This window comes from Leucoraja erinacea, chromosome 2 (genome assembly GCF_028641065.1).
Source record: "Leucoraja erinacea ecotype New England chromosome 2, Leri_hhj_1, whole genome shotgun sequence".
Taxonomy (NCBI): Eukaryota; Metazoa; Chordata; class Chondrichthyes; order Rajiformes; family Rajidae; genus Leucoraja; species Leucoraja erinaceus.
The window spans coordinates 11,218,014-11,243,698 of NC_073378.1; the positions used below are offsets into that span (position 1 = coordinate 11,218,014).

Genomic DNA, 25,685 nt, shown 5'->3' on the forward strand with positions numbered 1-25,685 from the left:
CTTGTCTCACCGAACTTATTTCCACATACTTCGACTCCATTCTATCCCCCTTGGACAAATCCCTCCCTACCTATATCCAAGACACGTCACATGCTCTTTGACTCCTGTTTTCCAGGCCCCCACTCCCTCATCTTCACCATCGATGTCCAGTCACTCTACACCTCCATCCCCCACCAGGAGGGGCTCAAAGCCTTCCGTTTCTTCCTCGACCGCAGAACCAACCAATCCCCGTCTACTAATACTCTCCTCCGCCTAGCGGAGCTGGTCCTTACCCTCAACAACTTTTTCTTGGACTCCTCCCATTTCCTCCAAATCAAGGCGTAGCTAGGGCACATGGGCCCCAGCTATGCCTGCCTCTTTGTAGGGTACATCAAACTATCCTTGTTTGAGGCGTATCATGGCCCTATTCACGAACTCTACCTCTGCTGCATTGACAACTGCATTGGTGCTACATCCTGCACCCATGCAGAACACACTGACTTCATCCATTTCACCACTAACTTCCATCCGGCACTCAAATACACCTGGACCATTTCCGACATCTTCCTACCGTTTCCAGAACTCACTATCTCCATCGCAGGTAACAGACTACTGACGGACATCTACTACAAACTGACTCCCATGGCTATCCGGACTATACTTCTTCCCACCTTGCTTCCTGTAAGGACTCCATCCCCTACTCCCAATTCCTCCGTCTACGCCGCATCTGCACCCAGGATAAGATATTCCAAACCAGGGCATCGGAGATGTCCTCATTCTTTAGGGAACGGGGGTTCCCCCACTTCGATTATAGATGAGGCTCTCACCAGGGTCTCCTCTATGTCCCTCAGCTCCGCTCTCACTCCCAATCCCCCCCACTCGTAACAAGGACAGAGTCCCCCTTGTCCACCCTACCAGCCATCACATACAACATATAATCCTCTGGCATTTTCGCCATCTCCAACGGGATCCCACCACTGGCCATATCTTCCCATCTCCTCCTCTTTCTGCTTTCTGCAGAGACTGTACCCTCCGTAACTCCCTGGTCAATTCATCCCATCACACCCTTCCCACCCCCTCCCCTGGTACTTTCCCTTGCAGCAGCAGGAAATGCTACACTTGTCGCTTTACCTCCCACCTTGTCTCCATCTAAGGACCCAAGCAGCCTTTCCAGGTGAGGCAGAGGTTCACCTGCACCTCCTCCAACTTTATCTATAGCATCCGCTGCTCTAGGTGTCAGCTGCTCTACATTGGTGAGACCAAGCATAGGCTTGGCCATCGCTTCGCCCAACACCTCCGCTCGGTTCGCACTAACCACACTTGAAGTATCAATCTAAGATGGTGCCTACCCGCGGCGACATTTCTTCAGCGGCACAACAGAAAATCTTCAAATATAATATTTCTGAACTCACCAGTATCAAAGAATCTGCAGAAAGCAACGATGTAAGTAGCGAGCTGCGAACGCATTTAAATGCATTAGTGCTACTGCCAACTCCCGAAGATAGCGACGGTAAGGGAATCCCCGATCGGAGGGAAATCCCCGAACTTGTGGAGGAGCGCAGGTATAGTAAGTACTGTGGGGGGGAGAGCAGTGGAACAACTCCAGGACGGCTTGAAGTGTGCAGACTGGGCAATGTCCAAGGACTCGGCAACAAATCTGAATGAATTTGCCACAGTCGTTACAGACTTCATAAGGAAGTGTGTGGAGGACCGCGTTCCAGCAGAAACCTTCCGAGTGTTTCCTAACCAGAAGCCTTGGGTGAACCATGAGAACCGCATTCTTCTGAAGGCTAGATCCCGGGTATTCAGGTCTGGCAATGCAGAGGTCTATAAGAAGTCCAGATAAGACCTTGGTAAGGCCATCAACAATGCCAAAAGGGACATCTGGTCTAAGCTGGAGGATGAGATGGATGTTCGGCAACTGTGACAGGGCTTGAATGCCATCACCTCCTACAAGGCGAAATCAGGAGGCGGCTCAAACGACGGTGAAGTATCACTCCCTGACGAGCTCAATGCGTTCTACACACGGATCGATAGGGAGAACACTGATGTGCCTTCCCGGCCCCAATTTGCCCTGACGGTGTTACAATCATAGTCTCAGAGGCCGACGTCAGAAAATCCTTCAGGTGGGTGAACCCTCGCAAAGCGCCTGGATCTGATGGTATACCCGGCCGTGTTCTAAAAACCTGTGCGGACCAACTGGCTGGAGTTTTTACGGGCATTTTCAACCTCCTACCTGCTTTAAGAGGGCATCACTAATACCAGTGCCTAAGAAGAGTAAGATGACTTGCCTCAATGACTGTCGACCAGTGGCACTAACGTCTGTGGTGAAGTGCTTTGAGAGGTTGGTTGTGGTGCACATCAACTCCTACCTCGACAAAAACCTCGAACAACTACAGTTCGTATTCCTTCACAACAGGTCAACGGTAGACGCAATTTCACTGGCTCTCCATTCCGCACAGGACCACTTGGACAATAAAAACACCTACGTCAGGTTGCTGTTTATAGACTATAGCTCGGCGTTTTATACAATCATCCCTTCCAAGCTGATTACCAAGCTCACGGAACTGGGCCTCTGCGCATCCCTCGGCAATTGGATCCTCGACTTCCTCATCCACAGACCACAGTCTGTTCAAATTGGAGGAACCACTTCATCCTCAGTAACAATTAGTATGGTAGCACCTCAAGGCTGCGTGCTCTGCCCCTGATTTACTCACTCTATACCCATGACTACGTAGCCAGTCATAGCCAGCCAGGTTTTTAAAATGATGAGAGGGATAGACAGAGTTGACGTGGATAAGCTTTTCCCATTGAGAGTAGGGAAGATTCAAACAAGGGGACATGACTTGAGAATTAAGGGATATAAGTTTAGGGGTAACATGAGGGGGAACCTCTTTACTCAGAGAGTGGTGGCTGTGTGGAATGAGCTTCCAGTGAAGGTGGTGGAGGCAGGTTCGATTTTATCATTTAAAAATAAATTGGATAGTTATATGGACGGGAAAGGAATGGAGGGTTATGGTCTGAGTGCAGGTATATGGGACTAGGGGAGAATACGTGTTCGGCACGGACTAGAAGGGCCGAGATGGCCTGTTTCCGTGCTGTAATTGTTATATGGTGTTGTATGGTTAGATAGTGCGAACTCATTAAGCTCGCCGATGACACCACTGTGGTTGGGCAGATGGGGACGAGTCAGAGTATAGAAGTGAGATCCACCGACTGACCAAATGGTGCCAGCACAACAACCTGGCTCTCAACATCAGTAAGACCAAGGAACTGATTGTGGACTTTAGTAGGTGAAGGATGAGGACCCACAATCCTGTTAATATCAATGGGATGATGGTGGAAAGGGTCAATAACTTCAAATTCCTGGGTGCGCATATATCAGAAATCTTTCCTGGACCCAACACACCTATGCAATTGTAAAGAAGGCACATCAGCGACTCTACTTCCTGAGAAGATTACGGAGATTCGGCATGACAAAGAGATTCTCCTAAACTTCTACAGGTGCACGGTAGAGAGCATTCTGACTGGTTGTATCATAGCCTGGTTCGGAAAGTTGAACGTCCAGGAGCAAAAAAGACCAAAAAGTTGTGATCACTGCCCAGTTCATCACCGGCTTTGACCTCCCCACCGTCGAAAGGATCATCATAGTCGCTGCCTCAAAAATGCAGCCAAAATCATCAAGGACCACACATCCTGGCCCACACGCTTATCTCAGCACAGGAAGAAGGCACAGGAGCCTGAAGACTGTTCCAGGTTCAGTAACAGCTACTTCCCCACAGCCATCAGGCTATTAAACACAACGAATAAGCTCTGAGCTCTCAACTGCAAAAAGACTATTATTATTATTTGTTAATTGCACTATATTTGTTATTTATTGAACATTTTCTTTTTTTCCCCATTATATACAATGTTTACATATTCACATATTCTGTTGTGCCGCAGCAAGTAAGAATGTCATTGTCCCGTCCGGGACATATGACAATAAAACACTCTTGACTCTTGACTAACCAACCTGATCTCCCGGTGGCTCAGCACTTCACCTCCCCCTCCCGTTCAAAATCCGACCTTTCTGTCCTGCGCTCCTCCATGGCCAGAGCGAGTCCCACCACAAATTGGAGGAGCAGCACCTCGTATTTCGCTTGGACAGTTTACACCCCAGCGGTATGAATATTGACCTCCAATTTCAGGTAGTCCTTGCTTCTCCCTCCTTCCCTTCCCCTTCTCAGCTCTCCCACAGCCTACTGTCTCCACCTTTCTTCTTCCCAGCCCCCCCACCTCCACATCAGTCTGAAGAAGGGTCTCGACCCGAAACATCACCTATTCCTTCCATAGAGGCTGCCTCACCCGCAGTTTCTCCAGCATTTTTGTCTACTTGCTATTTTGGTGGTTTGTTTAAGGAGGAAACTTGTTTTAAAGACAATAGGTGTACAGTTTATTAACAAGCAATGCTTCTACTGTTTGGGCCAAGATCTGATTCCATTTATGGAAACCCCATGGCAAAGAGTTTAGATTCTTGAAACTTCTCCCTTGATATCTGTTTGTCAAAACAAATGCGACCAAACTGGAAGTGAATTGATAATCCCACTGAAAGAAGTGCTGAGAAAAGTACAGCTATGACCTTGAAGGAACTTTTTGAAGGAGTCGGGTAACTTTATACTTCATGCTGCCAAAGATGATGTGCGGTTACATTTGTGTCTGACATTGATAATTTCCTAGTCGCTCAAGGTAAAATATTGCTATTTTTATAGACAACCGCTATTTGGTTCATCACCAAGCCAGCTAAATAACCATGACTCAGAGTTAACGTGGCTCTTATCACAAGTATCAGATGGAGCAGAAGTGATGATAATCAGAACTGGGAAAAATCACTTGGGAATACTGTACCTGATTGCTTTCCAATGTCCTTGTGCATGGATGAAGTCAGCATCATTTTCAGCTGTTATATCCTCATGGTTCAGCAGCTGACTTTCACTGTCTGGCAGATTCAGCGTCGGGAACCCGAAGACCACATTTTGGTTTGTGTTTCTAGCTCAGAGAAAGAATAGACAGGAGAAAGTTATCGAGGAAATAATGGAGTGTTCCAAAAGACGTGGTCTATGTTTCTGGACCTATTACAAGTATGAGGTGCAATAGTCAGGACCTGGTAACGGGAGGTAAAACAACAAAAACAGACTTGGTTGGTAGTCCCCTTTCTGCGGAGTTTAATGTTATAATAGAGCGATTGTTTCTATTTTCTCTTTCTTTCTTTTCTAGGGTCTACTTTCTCACTTTACTTCCTTCTCTAACTTCTTTCCTAAGGGGCTTTCTTTTCCCAACACTCTTGCACTTCACGACTCTCTTGCACTTTCTTTACTTTCCTTACTTCTACCTTTTTCTTAAAGCTCAAAAAAAATGAAGCGGTACAAAAAATGTATTAAGATATATGTGTTATGTAGGATTGTAATTTACCGTACTTCTAATAAAAATAAAATAAAAAAAAAAAAAAAAAAAAAGAAAAAATGGAGGATTTTTTTTTCAACAAATTATCTTCCTTTCCACTTTTTTTTTTTTTTTTTTTCCGGAAATGTTTTTTTATTAGATTTTTAAACAAATGTACAATTTACAAGGGAAGGTAGAAAGCTCGAACAATTTAGAAAACACTTAAAAAAACTTATCAAATTAAAATATTACCATTTTTATCTATAATATATTCAACCTCCTGTGGTGACCAGCGTTCACCGAAGGCCTCCACAGTGTTCACAGTGTTCCCTCTCCATCTTCCTTTCCACTGGGGCTGGCCACTTCGTACCATTTCTTTATTACAGATATTCTGTTGGCCCCTTTGCACATTTTTTTTTCACACAGAGAGTGGTGAATCTCTGGAACTCTCTGCCGCAGAGGGTAGTCGAGGCCAGTTCATTGGCTATATTTAAGAGGGAGTTAGATGTGGCCCTTGTGGCTAAGGGGATCAGAGGGTATGAAGAGAAGGCAGGTATGGGATACTGAGTTGGATGATCAGCCATGATCATATTGAATGGCGGTGCAGGCTTGAAGGGCCGAATGGCCTACTCCTGCACCTAATTTCTATGTCTATGTTTCTATCCAGGATAGTCTTTGAATGTATCGATTAATAGATTCTGCAGCCTTCAAAACATTCTGTATCTCTCATAAACCAGAAGAAGATTTTGCGTGATGAATGTATTACAATAGAAATGGCGTGCTTCATAACTCAGCATAGATTATATTCATCGTATATTTTTTAGGGTTTTTCTATACAGCTTTTGATGCAGCGGCATAGGCAAAAGAATGGTTGATCCATGAATGTGGAACAGCATAGTCAGCATTCTTGAGTGCAATTTCTACCCTGTGATCTAACATTTAGGATGTGTATAAAAATCAGTTTGCTGTAATGAACTCCAGATTCCAGTCACAGAGCTAATAGTTGCCCTCAGAAGTGACTTCAAATTCATCGCCACTTCACAGCCTGCTGCAGCTTTGCAATGGAGGTGTGACAACTGGTTACAATAGCTGGGGGTCAACACTTACCAGGTGGGTAAATGACATGAGTTTGAACGCTTGTCAAACACTGCTGAGCTAAAGATTAATGGTGCAGCGGCATATTTTAGCACCGCTTTTCCACGGGTTACAAGTGCGCCGGAGAATCGGGCTTTGCATCCTTTTTACATGCAGCACTTTGGAATAGTGCACACTTTTTCCCCCCTAAAAGCATCGGCTGTATGTGAGGCAGACTTCACGTCTGCACCAACTCAAAGGAAGAATCTGTTTTCACTTATGTCTGAAATTAATGCAAGCAATTTAATACGTGTATGGGTCAGCTTAAAAAATAGATCAAGCTAAACACCGGCCATCAGACATAATTACTTGATGAAGAGATTAATAAATTCTGCCGCTGGGCATTCGTGCCAGAAACTCCAGTTTCGGGAAATGTACAAAAGGATCCGAATAGCTGAAGTCTGCTGGGGGCAGATGTCCTGGTGGCACATTTCCTGTATTCCAGTTGCAGTCAGTATCAAACAACACAAGTCTCTCTGTTCAGTTCCCTTGTGGTTTTCAGAAGTCCGCCTTCTTGTATGGTAAGGTCATTAACCTCTTCCAATGTAAACTATCCTCTCCACATTTAACTCGTTCGCATAGTCAGTGTTTGATGCCTTAAAAAGTGGTTAAGAAATAATTTCCCTTTCTGCTTCCCACCTAACCCTATTTCTACATCTGAAGGTGGCAGAAATTTGTGGAAGTTATTAAATCATTCTCACCCATTCTTATATTTCTCCATCTCTTGACATTGAATTCGATATAATCAGCCTGATATGGGATAAAGAGATACATTCTCGTTTGTCCTTGTCACAGTTCACCTGTAGCAGGTGTGCACTGACATGGCTCTCTGCTTAGCCGAGTTATTCACAAAAGCCCATAAGAAGTTAGAGGGCCATAGTAAGGATAATCACCGGTGATTCATGCACCATTGGCCATTGACATGAGCCCACATTACAGAAGAGGGAGGAACAGTGGCAAAGCAATAGAGCTGCTGCTTGCAATGCCAAATACCAGGGTATGTTTCAGACTATGGGTGCTGAGTTTGCACGTTCTCCCTGCGACTGCAAGGCTTTTCTCTGGGTGTTCCAGTTTCCTTCCACACTCCAAAGACGTACAGGTTTGTAGATTAATTGGCTTTGGTAAAATTGTAAACCTTCCCTTGTGTACGGGTGATTGCCGGCCAACACGGACTTTGTGGACTGGAGCGCCAGATTCCACGCTGTTCTCCAGTCTAAAGAGGACATGTTAGAGTCTGCATTACGCAAGGATTTCCTGGGGGTCTTAAAAACACCAAAAGGCACATAAATCCCCAGGACCTGATCATGTGTAGAGTAAGGCATTGTAGGAAGCTAGGGAAGAAATTGGGGGGTGATAATTTTATCACTGATGGCCATAAGTGTAGGGTGGCTAATGTTGTGTCTCTACCTAAGAAAGGCTGCAAGGAAAAGTGTGGGAACTACAGACTTGTGAGTAAATGGTGGGTAAGTTATTGGAGGCCATTCTGAGAGATGGAATCAACATGCATTTGGAAAGACAAGGCCTAATTAGGAGCAGAATGGCTTTGTTAATGGGGAAATCGGGTCTCCAGTTTTTTTTTTGAATAAATGTCCAAAACGATTGTTGAAGGCTATGTGGCAGACATTGAGTACATGGACTTTAGCAAGACCTTTCACAAGGAACTGCATGGTGGGTTTGATCATATGGGCTTCAGGACAAAATTATCAGAAAGATAGGTGGTGGTTCAGGATTGATTTTTTTCAGACCAGTGGCTAATAACAAGTGCTGTACTACAGATATCAGTGTTGGGATGTCTGTTGGTCATTATTTATATTCATGATTTGGATGTGAATGTAGGTGGCATGGCTGGCAAGATTGGGAATAACACTAAAATTGTTGGTCTATTCGACAGTGAAAATAGTTATGGATACTTTCATCGGTCAGAGGATTGAGTATTGGGATCTCATGTTATAGCTAAACGAGATGTTGGTAAGGCCTACTTGGAGTACCGCGTCTTAGAATAAAGGGGAGGTCATTTAAGACTGAGGTGAGAAGAAACTTTTTCACCCAGAGAGTTGTGAATTTGTGGAATTCCCTGCCACAGAGGGCAGTGGAGGCCAAGTCACTGGATGGACTTAAGAGAAAGTTAGATGGAGCTCTAGGGGCTGGTGGAGTCAAGGGATATAGGGAGAAGGCAGGCACGGGTTATTGATAGGGGACGATCAGCCATGATCACAATGAAGGGTGGTGCTGGCTCGAAGGGCCGAATGGCCTCCTCCTGCACCTGTTTTCTATGTTTCACCTCTGGTCGCTCAGATGTAGGGAGAATGTCATTGTTAGAAAGGGTGCAGAAGATCCCAGCAAAGAAGACACTATTTTTTACCCTAAAATAAGGCCTGAAAATTTACCTGCATCTTGGAGGCCGAAGGTTAGATTGTTAGCCAAGAAAGATAGACTTTGCTTCCCTCAGAACCTGTAAAAAATAAGGGCAGGGAGCATTGAGAACGAGGGGGTCAGGGATCATTAACCTGTAGCTCGGGTGGCTGCGAGCGGCTGCTGGGACCAGACAGCGGAACTGCAGCTAGACCCGGGGCTTGCTGGCGACCTTGGAACTGCAGCTGATCCCGGGGCTCGCAGGTGACCTGGGCACTACAGTCAGTCTTTTTGTAAAGCCTTTTTTCAAAATTTAGCAACTCAAAATGGGGGCATGTCTACGACGCAGGTGCGTCTTCAGGTCTGAAAGATTTGAATTATAAGGAGAGGCTGGAGAAGCTGGATCTTTTTTCCTTGGAGCTAAGGAGGCTTGAGGGGAAACTCTGGGGTTTATAGATTCACGAGGGCCATAGATAAGGTAAATGATCACGGTCTTTTCCCCAGCATAGGGGAGTCTAAAACTGGAGGCCAAGTGTTTAAGATGAGAACGGAAAGGTTGAGAGAGGAAATGGGACATGATGTGAAGCTTTTTCCACACACAGATCAGTTCATATATGGAATGAGTTGCCAGAGGAAGAAATAGAACATGCAATTAGGACATTTAAAAGACACTTGGACAGGAGCATGAATAGGTAAGATTTGGAGGGATATGAACCAGGAGCAGGTAAATGTGACTAGCTTGGTTAGGCAAATTGGTCAGCATGAATGAGTTAGGCTGATGTCCTTGTTTCTGTGCTGCTGGTCTATAACTAACAGTGAAGTCCAGGCCATTGGAGGATTACATTTAGGTTGAAGTTTATTATTGTCATGTGCACCAAGGTACAGTCAAAAGCTATGATGTTTATGCTATCAAACGAGATCAAATAATAATATATACAAATACAATCAAGCCAAACTCAAGTACAGTAGGTAGGCCAAAGGGAAAGAAATGGTTATGTTGCAGTTAATTGTCTTTTGTGCTCCAGTTTGTTAAAATATTAGATGGAATGCTCATGTAATATAGAGCTAGGTTTATGTTTATCATCGTCATATGTACCAACGTACAGTGAAAAGCTTTGCTTTTGCTTGCTATTCAATCAAATCAAATACTATTATAGGTTGATAGGCTTATGGGTAGAGGGGTAACATTTAATAGGAACCTGAGGGGCAACTTTTTCGCAGAGAGTGAAGGGTATAAAGAATGAATTGTCGGAGGAGTTAGTTGAGGCAGATAATATAACAACATTTAAAATACATTTGGCCAGGTTCATGGATAGGAAAGGTTTAGAGAGATATGTGGTAAATGCAGGTGGGTGGGACGTGTAGATGGGGCATCTTAATTGGCATGGGCAAGTTGGGCTGAAGGGCCTGAAGTGTCCAATCGGAGAAGCCAAATGCAAGTGCAATAGGCAGCGCAAAGGGGAAGTTGCAGAGTGCAGCTACAGTTGATTATCATCTTTCTGGAAAGTTGAAGTATGTCAAATTAAATCTGTTTATCAATAAAAGCACTAAAAGTACAGATTTGCAATCCAATAGATGTTATCAATGAATGCATATTTTATTTTGGATTGTAACTTTTCAGGAAGAATCGTGGAATTTTTTTCACATCAAATGTTGAAAACCAAAATAATTTCAAATTACTTAGAGAATGTAATAATTTGGCTGCACGGCAGACAATCTGGCAAGATCCTTCCCTCGCTATTAGGTACGGTCCCATCACGGTAAAATCACAATAAAGATTGGAAAAATTGAAACGATCAGGTTGTCCATATACAGTTGCAAGTTGGCTGGAGAGAAGGAGACTTCTCATTTTCTACAGCATAATGACTCAACTTGGCCCCTCTGTGCTGGTGTGAATTTCTATAGAATAGAAATGGCAGAAAACTGGACAATTGCCCTCAGCCTCCATCCTGGTGCAATCACCACTGTGCATTGTTTTGTTGAAGATAACGTATTATTTTTAGGCACAAAATGCCGGTCAGGCAGAATCTCTGGAGAGAAGGAATGGGCAATATTTCAGGTCAAGACCATTCTTCAGACTGAGGCTCATCTTCGGTGTAAACTAGCATCTGCAGTTTCATCCTACACTTGTAATGTTTTTCTCAATCAATGCAGACTTAAATAGAAGGTACACAAAAATGCTGGAGAAACTCAGCGGGTGCAGCAGCATCTATGGAGCGAAGGAAATAGGTGACGTTTCGGGCCGAAACCCTTCTTCAGACTGATAGGGGGTGGGGGGGGAGAAGGAATGAAAAAGGGGAGGAGGAGGAGCCCGAGGGCGGGGGGATGGGAGGAGACAGCTCAAGGGTTAAGGAAGGGGAGGAGACAGCAAGGGCTAGCAAAACTGGGAGAATTCAACGTTCATGCCATCAGGACGCAAGCTGCCCAGGCGGAATATGAGGTGCTGGTCCTCCAATTTCCGGTGTTGCTCACTCTGGCAATGGAGGAGACCCAGGACAGAGAGGCCGGATTGGGAATGGGAGGGGGAGTTGAAGTGCTGAGCCACCGGGAGTTCAGGTAGGTTCTTGCGGACTGAGCGGAGGTGTTCGGCGAAACGATCGCCCAACCTCCGCTTAGTCTCACCGATGTAAATCAGCTGGCTTAAATAGATCTTGGTTTTATCTTCTGGTCTTTGCAGACCCATCTCTCTCACTGCAGAGATGGGTGTTCCAAATTCTGTCACACCAGAGACAGATACAAAGATTCAAGGATGTCCTTGTAAAAATGTAACATCTCAATTGACTCATGAGATGCCCTGGTCCTTGCCCATTCAAAATAGACAATGAGCAGTTGGGATAGCAATGAGGAGCTCAAGTTGAACCAATAAGAGTGTAATCACCTCCCACATTATGAACCAATTACATGTCCATTGCATTGGGCACTACCTGCCCACCTGTAGTAGAATCTGTGGATAAGAAGGGGAGAGATGCAGTAACACCTTAAAGCTGCTTCTGTCAAAGGCAGAGTAGAGCAGACTAGTTTGGTGGGAGAAGCGGAAGTGGTTAGTTAACTAGTTTTGTCTACAAAAATGAGTGGACAGAATGAACCTAGCCCTCTGAATTTGGATTTTAATTAAAATTAAAATTAGAACTGATTATGTTCCACTACATATTGGATGAAAAATTGCAGGGCAAAATGATACAGAGTGATTTAGGCCATTTGGAAAAATGGGCTGAAAGATGGCAGATGGAGTTTAATGCTGATAAATGTGAGGTGCTACACCTTGGCAGGACAAATCAAAATAGGACGTACATGGTAAATGATAGGGAATTGAAGAATACAGTTGAACAGAGGGATCTGGGTATAACCGTGCATAGTTCCTTGAAGGTGGAATCTCATATAGATAGGGAGGTAAAGAAAGCTTTTGGTATGCTAGCCTTTATAAATCAGAGCATTGAGTATAGAAGCTGGGATGTAATCTTAAAATTGTACAAGGCATTGGTGAGACCAAATCTGGAGTATGGTGTACAATTTTGGTCGCCCAATTATAGGAAGGATGTCAACAAAATAGAGAGAGTACAGAGGAGATTTACATGAATGTTGCCTGGGTTTCAACAACTAAGTTACAGAGATAGGTTGAATAAGTTAGGTCTTTATTCTCTGGAGCGCAGAAGGTTGAGGGGGGACTTGATAGAGGTCTTTAAAATGATGAGAGGGATAGACAGAGTTGATGTGGACAAGCTTTTCCCTTTGAGAATAGGGAGGATTCAAACAAGAGGACACGACTTCAGAATTAAGGGACAGAAGTTTAGGGGTAATATGAGGGGGAACTTCTTTACTCAGAGAGTGGTAGCGGTGTGGAATGAGCTTCCAGTGGAAGTGGTGGAGGCAGGTTCATTGGTATCATTTAAAAATAAATTGGATAGGCATATGGAAGAGAAGGGAATGGAGGGTTATGGTATGAGTGCAGGCAGGTGGGACTAAGGGGGAAAAAAATTTTGTTCGGCACGGACTTGTAGGGCCGAGATGGCCTGTTTCCGTGCTGTAATTGTTATATGGTTATATGGTTAAAATGCCTTTGGGTCACACACTCAGCAGTTCCGCAGTAGTCCAGCAAAGTAGCTAACCATTGAGCTGTTAGCACAACTGATCCCACTCTCCTCCGCTTCTGTTTCTGTAATCTCCAAGTTCAAGTTCAAGTTCAAGTGAATTTATTGTCATGTGTCCCTGTATAGGACAATTAAATTCTTGCTTTGCTTAAGCACACAGAAAATAGTAGGCATTTACTACAAAACAGATAAATGTGTCCATATACCATGATATAAATATATACACACATGAATAAATAAACTGGTAAAGTGCAAATAACAGAAAGTGGTTATTAATAATCAGAGTTTTGTCCGAGCCAGGTTTAATAGCCTGATGGCTGTGGGGAAGTAGCTATTCCTGAACCTGGTTGTTGCAGTCTTCAGGCTCCTGTACCTTCTACCTGAAGGTAGCAGGGAGATGAGAGTGTGGCCAGGATGGTGTGGGCCTTTGATGATACTGCCAGCCTTTTTGAGGCAGCGACTGCGATAAATCCTCTCGATGGAAGGAAGGTCAGAGCCGATGATGGACTGGGCAGTGTTTACTACTTTTTGTAGTCTTTTCCTCTCCAGGGCGCTCAAATTGCCGAACCAAGCCACGATGCAACCGGTCAGCATGCTCTCTACTGTGCACCTGTAGAAGTTAGAGAGAGTGTTCCTTGACAAACCGACTCTCTGTAATCTTCTCAGGAAGTAGAGGGGCTGATGAGGTTTTTTGATAATTGTGTTAGTGTTCTCGGACCAGGAAGAATCTTCAGAGATGTGCATGCCCAGGAATTTGAAGCTCTTGACCCTTTCAACAATCAACCCGTTGATATAAATGGGGCTGTGGGTCCCCATCCTACTCCTTCCAAAGTCCACAATCAGTTCCTTGGTTTTGCTGGTGTTGAGGGCCAGGTTATTGCGCTGGCACCATGTGGACAGTTGCTCGATCTCTCTTCTATACTCTGACTCATCCCCATCAGTGATACGTCCCACAATAGTGGTATCGTCAGCGAACTTGATGATGGAGTTCGCACTGTGACCGGCTACGCAGTCATGAGTATAGAGTGAGTACAGCAGGGGGCTGAGCACGCAGCCTTGAGGTGCTCCCGTGCTGATTGTTATCGAGGCTGACACATTTCCACCAATACGAACAGACTGTGGTCTGTGAATGAGATAGTCGAGGATCCAATTGCAGAGGGACGCGCAGAGACCCAGTTCTGCGAGTTTGGTAACCAGCTTGGAGGGGGTGATTGTGTTAAATGCCGAGCTGTAATCAATGAATAACAGCCTGACATATGAGTTTTTGTTGGCCAAGTGGTCCAGTGCGGTGTGGAGGGCCAGCGAGATCGCATCCACCGTTGATCTGTTGTGGCGGTAAGCGAACTGCAGTGGGTCCAGGTTTTTGTCGAGGTAGGAGTTGATTTGCTCCATGATTAACCTCTCAAAGCACTTCATCACCACCGGCGTTAGTGCCACTGGTCGATAGTCATTGAGGCACGTCACCTTACTCCTCTTGGGCACCGGTATAATTGATGCCCTTTTAAAGCAGGTGAGGACCTCAGACCTCAGAAGTGAGAGGTTGAAAATGTCCGTAAAAACTCCCGCCAGTTGGTCCGCACAGGTTTTTAGAAACCTGCTCCAGTTAAGATGAGCTAAGAAAAAGCGACTGATCTTTTGAGAAGAACAGTAAAACGATAGCGTCTTTGCAAGTGGCAGAGTAGTCTAGTCTAGATCTGGGAGTTGATGGGTTTGCAGCCTAGTGTCTTTGTAAGAGACACAATGTTTTAACTTTCAAGAGTTCAGTGATTTATCGTCATATATCCTAAAATGTAATAATGAAATTATTACTTGCAGCAACACAACAGATATGCAAATATAGTACTCGGTAAACACAATCTATATTTATATATATATATATATATATATATATATATATATATGTATATATATATATGTGTGTGTGTATATGTATATATATATATATGTGTGTGTATATATATATGTGTGTGTGTATACACATACATACATATATATATATATATATGTATGTGTGTATATATATATATATATGTATACATAGACCTGTTGACATTATTTTTTGTCTTTGCAATATTATAGTTTGTTTGATTATACACACTCACATATAAATACATACATACATATATATATTATATGTATGTATATATATGTATTTCTATGTATGTAGGCATGAGTGTGTATAATCAAACAAACAATAATATTGCAAAGACAAAATATAATGTCAACAGGTCTATGTAGTTCAGAGCATATTTGGAGGTTGTAGTGTTTAATAGCCTGATGGTTGTTGGGAAGAAGCTGCTCCCTGATGATGCTGGCTGCCTTTTTGAGGCAGCGACTCTTGTAGATCCCTTCAATGGTGGGGAGGTCGGTGCCCGTGATGGACTGGGCAGTGTTCATTACTTTTTAACTATCTTCTTCATTCCTGGGCATTCAAGTTGCCAAACCAGGCCTTGATGCAACCAGTCAATATGCCCTCTACTGTACACCTGTGGAAGTTCAAGAGAGATCTCATCAACATACTTGAGCACATATTTTTACCATCTTGATAATCATGGCAACCAATCCTTGGCCTGCTATCTGTGTGCAGTGTTTTCAAATCCTTACAACTTTATACAAAATGTATCAGATACAACAAGAAAATAACTTCTGTCCTCCATTAATCATTCTAATAAAACGGTTTCTGTTGTCCTTGATAAAAGTCTTCACCAGCCCAATGATGCCAAAACATTATCCATCATATTCAGTATGCATCCAGCGTTGCAAGAGCTGCGTGTGCCAAAGATCAGATGGCATAAGTGTTTCATTGCTCTCTGTGGAGAGAGCAGGAGCAAACCCTGTATCCATGAGTCCACACATGTTGGATTTGCTACCTCGTGTATCCATTGGCTGCTGAAAGTCAAGGGACCCTCAGCATTTGCAGACTGGCAGTTAATCAATAGCAAATGAGATCTGCAACTGTGCGCCATCCATCGAAAGCAAGAGTCTTGCTTAGGTAAATTCCTAATTCACACCCACGGAAAAGTCATGTAATCAACATCCAAAATTGTCGACACCAATGTAAGAAATGATTTATACCATGCAGGTATGGAACATTTAGCAAACTCATTTAAAGATTTGGAACTATCATGCATGTTTATGTAAGATGCTTTGTAAGATTTTCCTTTTGAATTGTTAGATCATAAGGTCATAAGTTATAGGAGCAGAATTAGGCCATTTGCCCATCATGTCTACTCCGCCATTCAATCATTGCTGATCGCTCTCTCCTAACCCCATTCTCCTGCCTTCTCCCCATAACCCCTGACACCTGTACTAATCAAGATCTCTCCAAACCCAAAATGATTTTTTAGATAGGTCTGCTGTTAATTTTAAAATAACTTTAAGGGGTTCAGAGAAAGTCATGAGAAGGGCATGTTATAAACCGGTAATGCAGGTACAGTATGAATGCTGAATTGGTAGGAAGCTAACACTGTGGAGTGCTGTAACTTTAACAGTATCTAAGATCCCCTCCTCCTTCTGTTTCTGTTAGTCCCTGCAAGTGAGCCAGAGCAGGAGCAGGAGCCCGAGCCTGTGTCAGAGCCCGTAGCAGAACCTGAACAACAAGCCGAGGTGGTCAGCGAGGGAAGACTTGCGGACCTGGGACCGGAGCTGGAGAGAGAACAGAGAGCTGACCGAGAGACAGAAGAAAATGTAGCACTGAGTGAGAAGGAGAGGCAGAACGACGAGCTGAACGAGAAAGATAACTGTTCGGCATCCAGCATCTCCTCTGCCAGCAGCACTTTAGAAAGAGAAGAAAGGGAAGACAAAGTAACCAGTGACAATGAAACTGGTAACAATCATCATTTCACTGATTATGTCAAAACTACACCGGGTTAAACAGTTGCGTAACACACAGAGCACTAATTAGTAATTACAGATTGCAGTGTTGTATCAAAATAAATGCTTGGCTATGCTTGAGCACAATTATATATTTGCTTTCATTGGCGCAGTTTAATTAATGGGAGTAACTTGCAAGATCTCGGTGAGCATTTCCTGAAGGAATGATTTTGCAATGTCAATTCTCTTTTTTGCTTTGCTTTGAAAATCTAAGATCTTTCTTCCTCATTTGCGTTCATTATGTTTGAGCTAATTGTGACAAATGAACAGAGAAAGTACTGTGAATAACTGCACTGGATGTATTTTAATCCACACTGCTTTGCACTTCGGTGGTAAGGCAACTGTATAAATGAAAGATCCAACAATAACAAAGGGTAGGGTGCGAGCCCAGAACCACTTATGGTGGCAGACTGAGTTCAGAGAGTTGTTTAAAAAGGTGTGTCTGACGTGTGAGTTCCTGGGCTTTGTCAATGGAGGCAGAGGTCTGGGAATTACATTGTACTGTGATAAAACTGGCTGTGTGCAATTGTACAGCATATTTAAGGAGGCTTTAGAGTGGTGCAGGGGAAGATGTTATAAGGGATATGGATCCTCAGTTATAAGGAGAAATTGACACCGTTAAGGGTGTACTTGGAACATTGATTAAGGTGAGATATGATGGGGATCATATAAGCAAATACATAATCTATGAAATGCTCAAAACCAATTTGTTTTGAAATTATATAATAGGGAGAAGTATTTCCAATGGTAAAGGCCTCAGTTGGGTGAAATAAATACAGGGAGACATAAGGTGAAATGCCACCTTGAAAGATGATTGGCATTCAATTAAAAGATTCAAAGGAGAATTCTAATAATATGTGACAGGAAAACGTTTAGGGGTCATTGAAAAAGGGTAGGATGGATAGCAACAGTGAATTCTGTTCAACAGCTGCCACTGGACCAAAGGTTTGAATGGCCTTCTGTGTTGCATCAAGTAAAGGCATTATGCTATGTTGACAAGCAACAGGTTCTTGTCTGGCCCTGCAGAGCAGGAGAGGAAAGTAACACAGAATGTCATGATATTGACCTCCACTTTGTGCAGTTTTTTATGACATATTTTGGAAGTGATGTGTAAATGCAACTGCACCTATGTTGCAGAAAGAGAGCTCCTGGCCAGAATATGGGGCAGGTGGGACTAGTGTCACTGGGACATGTTGGCCAGTGTGGACAAGTTGGGCCGAAGGGCCTGTTTCCAGCTGTATCACTCCAAGAGGAATTATGTAGGGATGTGTATCTTGCTGTTCAATTCAGTTTCATAGCATGTTGGATCCGTTTTTGCACCAGCATCAAACCACATTGACGTCGATGGAGCACAACACTAATTTGGAAGTGAAGAATGTTCTGTCACTCAGGCTACAGATTGTGGATCAGAGTGGAATAATGTGAACATGCTAGATAATCCTGAACCGTTGAGCTATTTCACTATAATGTTGTTTTTAGAGTGTGATGGAATGTGAAAGTGGTTTCTTAAAACAGGTTTAGTGGTTGGTTAAAAAAAAATGGATTGCAATGTTAGGAAGTAGAAAGATAAGCATTCCAATAATTTATTCTGTTACGTTACACGATGATGTTTGCAAACGGCAAGGCAATGGCGGTTTTTTATATTCACTTTAAAAATAGGTGGTGGAGAAGGCCTAAGGCATGCCTTCTCCACCACCTATTTTAAAGTGAACCTGCCTAAGGTATGCTTGCCTTCATTGCTAGGGGGATTGAATATAAGAGTAAAGAACTCAAGACTTTGATTAGGCCGCATTTGGAGCATTGCACCAGGTTATGGTTGCCCCGTTACAGGGAAGATGTGGAGACCATGGAGAGGGTGCAGAGGACGTTTACCAGGATACTGCCTGGTTTAAAGGGTTTCGGCTACATTGAGAGGTTGGATAGACTCGGCTTGTACTCGCTAGAATTTAGAAGATTGAGGAGGGATCTTATAGAAACTTACAAAATTCTTAAGGGGTTGGACAGGCTAGATGCAGGAAGATTGTTCCCGATGTTGGGGAAGTCCAGAACAAGGGGTCACAGTTTAAGGATAAGGGGGAAATCTTTTAGGACCAAGATGAGAAAAACATTTTTTACACAGAGAGTGGTGAATCTGTGGAGCTCTCTGCCACAGAAGGTAGTTGAGGCCAGTTCATCGGATATATTTGAGAGGGAGTTAGATGTGGCCCTTGTGGCTAAAGGGATCAGAGAGTATGGAGAGAAGGCAGGAACAGGATACTGAGTTGGATGATCAGCCATGATCATATTGAATGGCGGTGCAGGCTCGAAGGGCCGAATGGCCTACACCTGCACCTGTTTTCTATGTTTCTATGGAAATACTTGGATTGTTTTCTCTGGAAAGTCAGAGGATCAGGGAAGACTTGATGAAAGTATATACAATTATGAGAGGCATAGATAGAGTGGATGGTTGGAACCTTTTTACCCACAATGGAGATAAACATTACAGGTTATAGCTATATGGTGAGAGGGGAGAGGTTTAATGGGGATGTGTGGACAAGTTGTTTTACAGAGTAGCGAGTGGAGGCCGATACTGTAGCAGTGCTTGAGGCTTTTAGTTGGGCACATGGAAGTGCAAGGAATAGGTTTAGTTTAGTTTATTATTGTCATGTGCACTACCAAAAGCTTTTTGTTGCATGCTAAACAGAAAATACTATACATGATTACAATCAAGCAGTCCATATAACCATATAACAATTACAGCACAGAAACAGGCCATCTCGGCCCTTCTAGTCCATGCCGAACACGTATTCTCCCCTAGTCCCATATACCTGCACTCAGACCATAACCCTCCATTCCTTTCCCATCCATATAACTATCCAATTTATTTTTAAATGATAAAATCAAACCTGCCTCCACCACCTTCACTGGAAGCTCAATCCACACAGCCACCACTCTCTGAGTAAAGAAGTTCCCCCTCATGTTACCCCTAGACTTCTGTCCCTTAATTCTCAAGTCATGTCCCCTTGTTTGAACAGTCCACCATGTACAGGTAAAGGATAAAGTGTGAAACATTCAATGCAAGATAAAGTCCATTTAAAGAGTTCAAAAGTCTCCAATGAGGTAGATGGGAGGTCAGGACCACACTCTAGCTGGCAATAGGACAGTTCAGTCACCTGATAACAGCTGGGAAGAAACTGTCCCTGAATATGGAGGTATGTTTTCAAGTAGTTGTACCTCCTGCCTTATGGGAGAGTGGAGAAGAGGGGGTGACTGAGGTGGGACTAGTCCTTGATGTTATGCTGGTGGAGGGATATGGATAAAGGTAGATGAGATCAGTTAAACATGGCAACATGTTTGGCACAAACATTGCAGCACTGTACTGTTCTATAATCACAAAATGCTGGAGTAACTCATCAGGGCAGGCAGCATCTCTGGAGAGAAGGAATGGGTGACGTTCGGGTCCAGACACTTCTTCAGACCCAGTCTGCCTGTCCCGCTGAGTTACTCCAGCATTTTGTGTCTATCTTCGGTTTAAACCAGCATCTGCAGTTCCTCCCTTCGCTGTACTATTCTATGTGCCATAGAGGGAGTACAGAGAAGGCTCACCAGACTGATTCCAGGGATGGCAGGACTTTCATATGAAGAAAGACTGGATAGACTCAGCTTGTACTCGCTAGAATTTAGAAGATTGAGGGGGGATCTTATACAAACTTACAAAATTCTTAAGGGGTTGGACAGGCTAGATGCAGGAAGATTATTCCCGATGTTGGGAAAGTCCAGAACAAGGGGTCACAGTTTAAGGATAAGGGGGAAGTCTTTTAGGACCGAGATGAGAAAATCATTTTTTACACAGAGAGTGGTGAATCTGTGGAATTCGCTGCCACAGAAGGTAGTTGTGGCTATATTTAAGAGGGAGTTAGATGTGGCCCTTGTGGCTAAAGGGACCAGGGGGTATGGAGAGAAGGCAGGTACAGGATACCGAGTTGGATGATCAGCCATGATCATATTGAATGGCGGCGCAGGCTTGAAGGGCCGAATGGCCTACTCCTGCACCTATTTTCTATGTTCTATGAGCAGTCAATAGTAACGTTTCTAGTATAGTTGTAGATAAACGTTATCAGTGCCAAATTCTAACTCTTGTTATCTTCTTTCTGGACAACAGGTAAATGGACGCAAAGCATTAAGGATGTCAATGTAAATGATCAGAGCAGCACTATTCTCAACAACAAACGGTTCATGTTGGACATGTTGTATGCGCAGAACAAAAGTGGAGATGATGATGAGGAGAAACAGCCTGGGAAGAACGAGGAGGAGAAACAAGAATCGCTTGCGAGTCTGGCCAGTCGGATCTCCATCCTACAGGCCAACAAGCAGGCCCATGAGGACAACGTGAAGAAAATGGAGATTGACAATTTAGAGAACCAAGGGAGTGTGAAAGCTTTTGCTAATAAGTTTAACAGCGGGGAGCTGAGCAAAGGACTTGCTTTATCTGACTGTGAAACAACCACTAAGACCATGGACAAAGTGGCTGCACCACCCAAAAAGGAGTCTGATTATATCTGGGATCAACTATTGGCCAATCCACGGGAACTAAAAATCAAAGACATAGACTTCACAGATCTGGAAGAGGAGGATGATGTGGATGTGTTAGACATGGACACTCTGCTTAGCTCTGGAGACTCGATTCTTCCTCCACCACCACCCCCACCTTTTTTCATGGGCTTGCCCCTCCCTCCTCCACCCCCTTCACTGCATTGCCCACCGCCGCTTCCAGTACCTGGCATGGGGGTGCCCCCACCTCCACCCATGGGTATGTATCAACAGTTTGGGCCGCACCACCCATCCAGGGGTGAGCCAATGTTCATGAAGAAAAAGAAAACCATCAGGCTGTTCTGGAATGAAGTCCGACCAATTGACTGGCAGTTCAAAAAACACAGACGGTGCAAGGACCCACTTTGGACCCTACTGGAGCCTGTGAAAGTGGACATAGCCAAGCTGGAACATCTCTTTGAAACTAAATCCAAAGAGCTGCCAGTCACCAAGGTAATAGACTTTCATAAGATTCGATTGAGGATGATTCAGGGGATACAAAAATTGAATTGGGTGTTAGCTGATTTGATGAGTGTGTTTGTAATTCAGCGTTGACAAATGTAACATGGTGCATCGTAGTAGGACTAAAAGGTAGTCTACTTCTTGGAAATGAAGTTCCACATGGGTTGGAGATCTATGGATACCATATAACCATATCCATATAACAATTACAGCACGGAAACAGGCCATCTCGACCCTTCTAGTCCGTGCCGAACACATAATCTCCCCTAGTCCCATAACCTCGCTCAGACCATAACCCTCCATTTCCCTTCCCATCCATATAACTATCCAATTTATTTTTAAATGATAAAAACGAACCTGCCTCCACCACCTTCACTGGAAGCTCATTCCACACAGCTACCACTCTGAGTAAAGAAGTTCCCCCTCATGTTATCCCTAAACTTCAGTCCCTTAATTCTCATGTCATGTCCCCTTGTTTGAATCTTCCCTACTCTCAGTGGGAAAAGCTTTTCCACGTCAACTCTGTCTATCCCTCTCATCATTTTAAAAACCTCCATCAAGTCCCCCCTTAACCTTCTGCGCTCCAAAGAATAAAGCCCTAACTTGTTCAACCTTTCTCTGTAACTTAGTTGCTGAAACCCAGGCAACATTCTAGTAAATCTCCTCTGTACTCTCTCTATTTTGTTAACATCCTTCCTATAATTAGGCGACCAAAATTGTATACCATACTCCAGAATTGGCCTCACCAATACCTTGTACAATTTTAACATTACATCCCAACTTCTATACTCAATGCTCTGATTTATAAAGGCCAGCACACCAAAAGCTTTCTTTACCACCCTATCTACATGAGATTCCACTTTCAGGGAACTGTGCACAGTTATTCCCAGATCCCTCTGTTCACTTACATTCTTCAATTCCCTACCATTTACCATGTACGTCCTATTTTGATTTGTCCTGCCAAGATGTAGCACCTAACACTTATCAGCATTAAACTCCATCTGCCATCTTTCAGCCCACTCTTCCAACTGGCACAAATCTCTCTGTAGACTTTGAAACTCTACTTCATTACCCGCAACCCCACCTATCTTAGTATCATCTGCATACTTACTAATCCAGATCATTGATGTACATGACAAAAACAGTGGACCCAACACAGATCCCTGTGGCACCCCACTCGTCACTGGCCTCCAACCTGACAAACAACCATCCACCATTACTCTCTGGCATCTCCCATTGAGCCACTGTTGAATCCATCTTGCTACTCCACCATTAATACCCAACCATTGTACCTTCTTAACCAACCTTCCATGAGGAACCTTGTCAAAGGCCTTACTGAAGTCCATATACACAACATCCACTGCGTTACCCTCATCAATTTCCCGTGTAACATCTTCAAAAAATTCAAGAAGATTAGTTAAACATGACCTTCCAGGCACAAATCCATGTTGACTGTTCCTAATCAGACCCTGTTTATCCAGATGCTTATATATATTATCTCTGAGTATTCTTTCCATTAATTTGCCCACCACTGACGTCAAACTAACAGGTCTATAATTGCTAGGTTTACTCTTAGACCCCTTTTTAAACAATGGAACAACATGCGCAGTACGCCAATCCTGTGGTAAATACAGTGGTAAATTTTACTCAGGATCCTTTCACAAGACTTTAAAGAGCAATGAACAGAAATGGTTTTGGATCCATTTCTAGCAGAATAAGATACCAAGTCAGAAGTTCGTTAAAATTACTTTGCATCGTGTGTAATGCATCTCTTTGATTTCCTTGCCACTGCATGGTGCCATGTCCTCGAATTAAATATCATAAGACATAAGAGGAGAGAATTAGACCATTCAGCAAGTGAGGCAATGAGTCAACTCTGCCATTCAATTGTGACGGAAAAACAAAACAGAAATACAAAATTCTATTTTTCCCCCTCAACCTCATTCCACTGCCTCCTCTCTGTAACTGACACCCTGACTAAACAAGAATTTATCAATCTCTATTTTAAAAATACCCCATGACATGCCCTCAACAGCTGTCTATGGCAATGAGTTCCACTGATTCACCACCCTCTGGCTAAAGTAATTCCTCTTCATCTCCGTTTTGAAGGTACAACCTTTTCCCTCTGGTTCTAGACTCTCCCATTACTGGAAACAATCTTTCCCCATCCACTATATCTCTGCCTCTTTATTTATCTCCAAAAAATGTACTTCAAGATTCCAATAATTCAATAAAACCACCTCTTAGCCTAACAATCTCTTCTCATAATCCAAACTTTGGAGCCTTGTTAACCCACTGAATTTACATAGCACAAATTTACAAGCCCAAAAAAACATAGTTTGGTGCAAATCCAAGCTTAGTTTGGTTCAGAAAACCATCTTAAATGCACAGCCTTAAGAGCTTCAGGAACCACACCTCCTAACACTGCTGTGCAGCTAGCAGTTATGTTTGCTGCTTTCAGTCCAGTCAACGCTGGGTTTTGAATTTATCCAGATGCATCCAAAGTTAACCCTAAATGGCATTCGGCAACAAGAATTGATCCCATATCTGGGCTGGATTTAAATCCTGAGCCCAATTGTGAAAGGAAGATTTTCTAGTCCGCTGCACCAGTCGGTCACTGGATCAGTGTATAATCTTGTCGGAGATGTATTCTCAGAGTTAAAGGATGTGATTGTTTATACCCGTGTAATTGCCACTTTATAAAGTGCAGCATAAAACTGTTGGTATGTGTGGCATCGCATTCCCTGGACAAGGAAAGAATGCTGCTTCAATTCATTGCTGAATACCAAAGTAGTATCATGCAGGGACATGTTATTTTAATATTCATAATGTTGTTGGTTATGCCTCAGCTTGACTATTGTGACCAACTTTGGGCATCATATGTTAGAAAGGATGTCCATGGACTGGAAAGGGAGCCGGAGAGGTTGACTAAATTGTACTAGCATTGTGGAATTTCATTGACATGCAAGAATGAGAGCTCGGCGTGATTAATCTGCTTACAACAGTTAAGGTTAAGAAGGAACTCAGTGGGAGCTATGGGTATTTGGAACGAGCTGCCAAAGGAGATAGCTAAGGTCAGATACTATAACAGCATTTAAAGGACACTTGGACTGATACGTGGATAGGAAAGGTTCGGAAAGATATCGAGCAAATGCAGGCAAATGGCACAAGCTTAGATGGGGCATCTTGGTCGGAATGGATGAGTTGGTACGAAGGGCCTGTTTCTGTGCAGCATGACTGATAGAAGTGAAGATGGAGACTGTTGTGTGACAATGAATAACCAGAATAACCAGCACACGTTCTCTGGTAGGAAAGCACCGATTCTGGACTTACCGGGACTTTACCTTGTTTACACATCTGGACGCCCGCAGCAGGGTTTGCTGAGGGTTGAGGTCCCGGCCACAGGGGAAAATGGAGGAGGACTGGCCAAATTCTGTGCCTTCCACCACAGTGATGAATGCTGTGGTGGATGTTTGTGCTAAATTTTTATTGTGTTTTTGTGTGTTCTTTTTTATTGTATCGCTGCTGGCAAATTCATTTCACTTGCACTTTAGGTGCATGTGACGAATAAAACTGCTATTGAGTTATAATGAATTATAATATTTAAGGTCAATGGGGGAAAAAACCCCAGAGGTGAGTTTGTAATCTGGAAGATGTTGGGGAGATAAGGCAGGTGAATAAAGATAGTCATTTTCAAAATGGGAGCAGAACATATTCCCACTGAGCAAGGGAGAGTGATTTATTGGATAACCCTTTGAAGGGATTAGGACAGGCATAATGGGCTGAATGATCTCCAGTGCTGGAAGG

General features: G+C 43.5%; 1 protein-coding gene across 9 annotated transcripts in view; it reads left to right on the forward strand.

Moving 5' to 3' along the window:
• LOC129706915 (FH1/FH2 domain-containing protein 3-like) overlaps positions 1–25,685 on the forward strand; it is a 649,864-nt gene that overhangs the window by 536,897 nt on the left and 87,282 nt on the right. For all 9 annotated transcript variants that reach the window (XM_055651616.1, XM_055651562.1, XM_055651571.1 and 6 more), the window contains 2 exons: positions 16,501–16,800; positions 20,989–21,869. In XM_055651616.1, the coding sequence (XP_055507591.1) occupies positions 16,501–16,800; positions 20,989–21,869 (1,181 nt within the window). The remainder of the gene's footprint in view (positions 1–16,500; positions 16,801–20,988; positions 21,870–25,685) is intronic.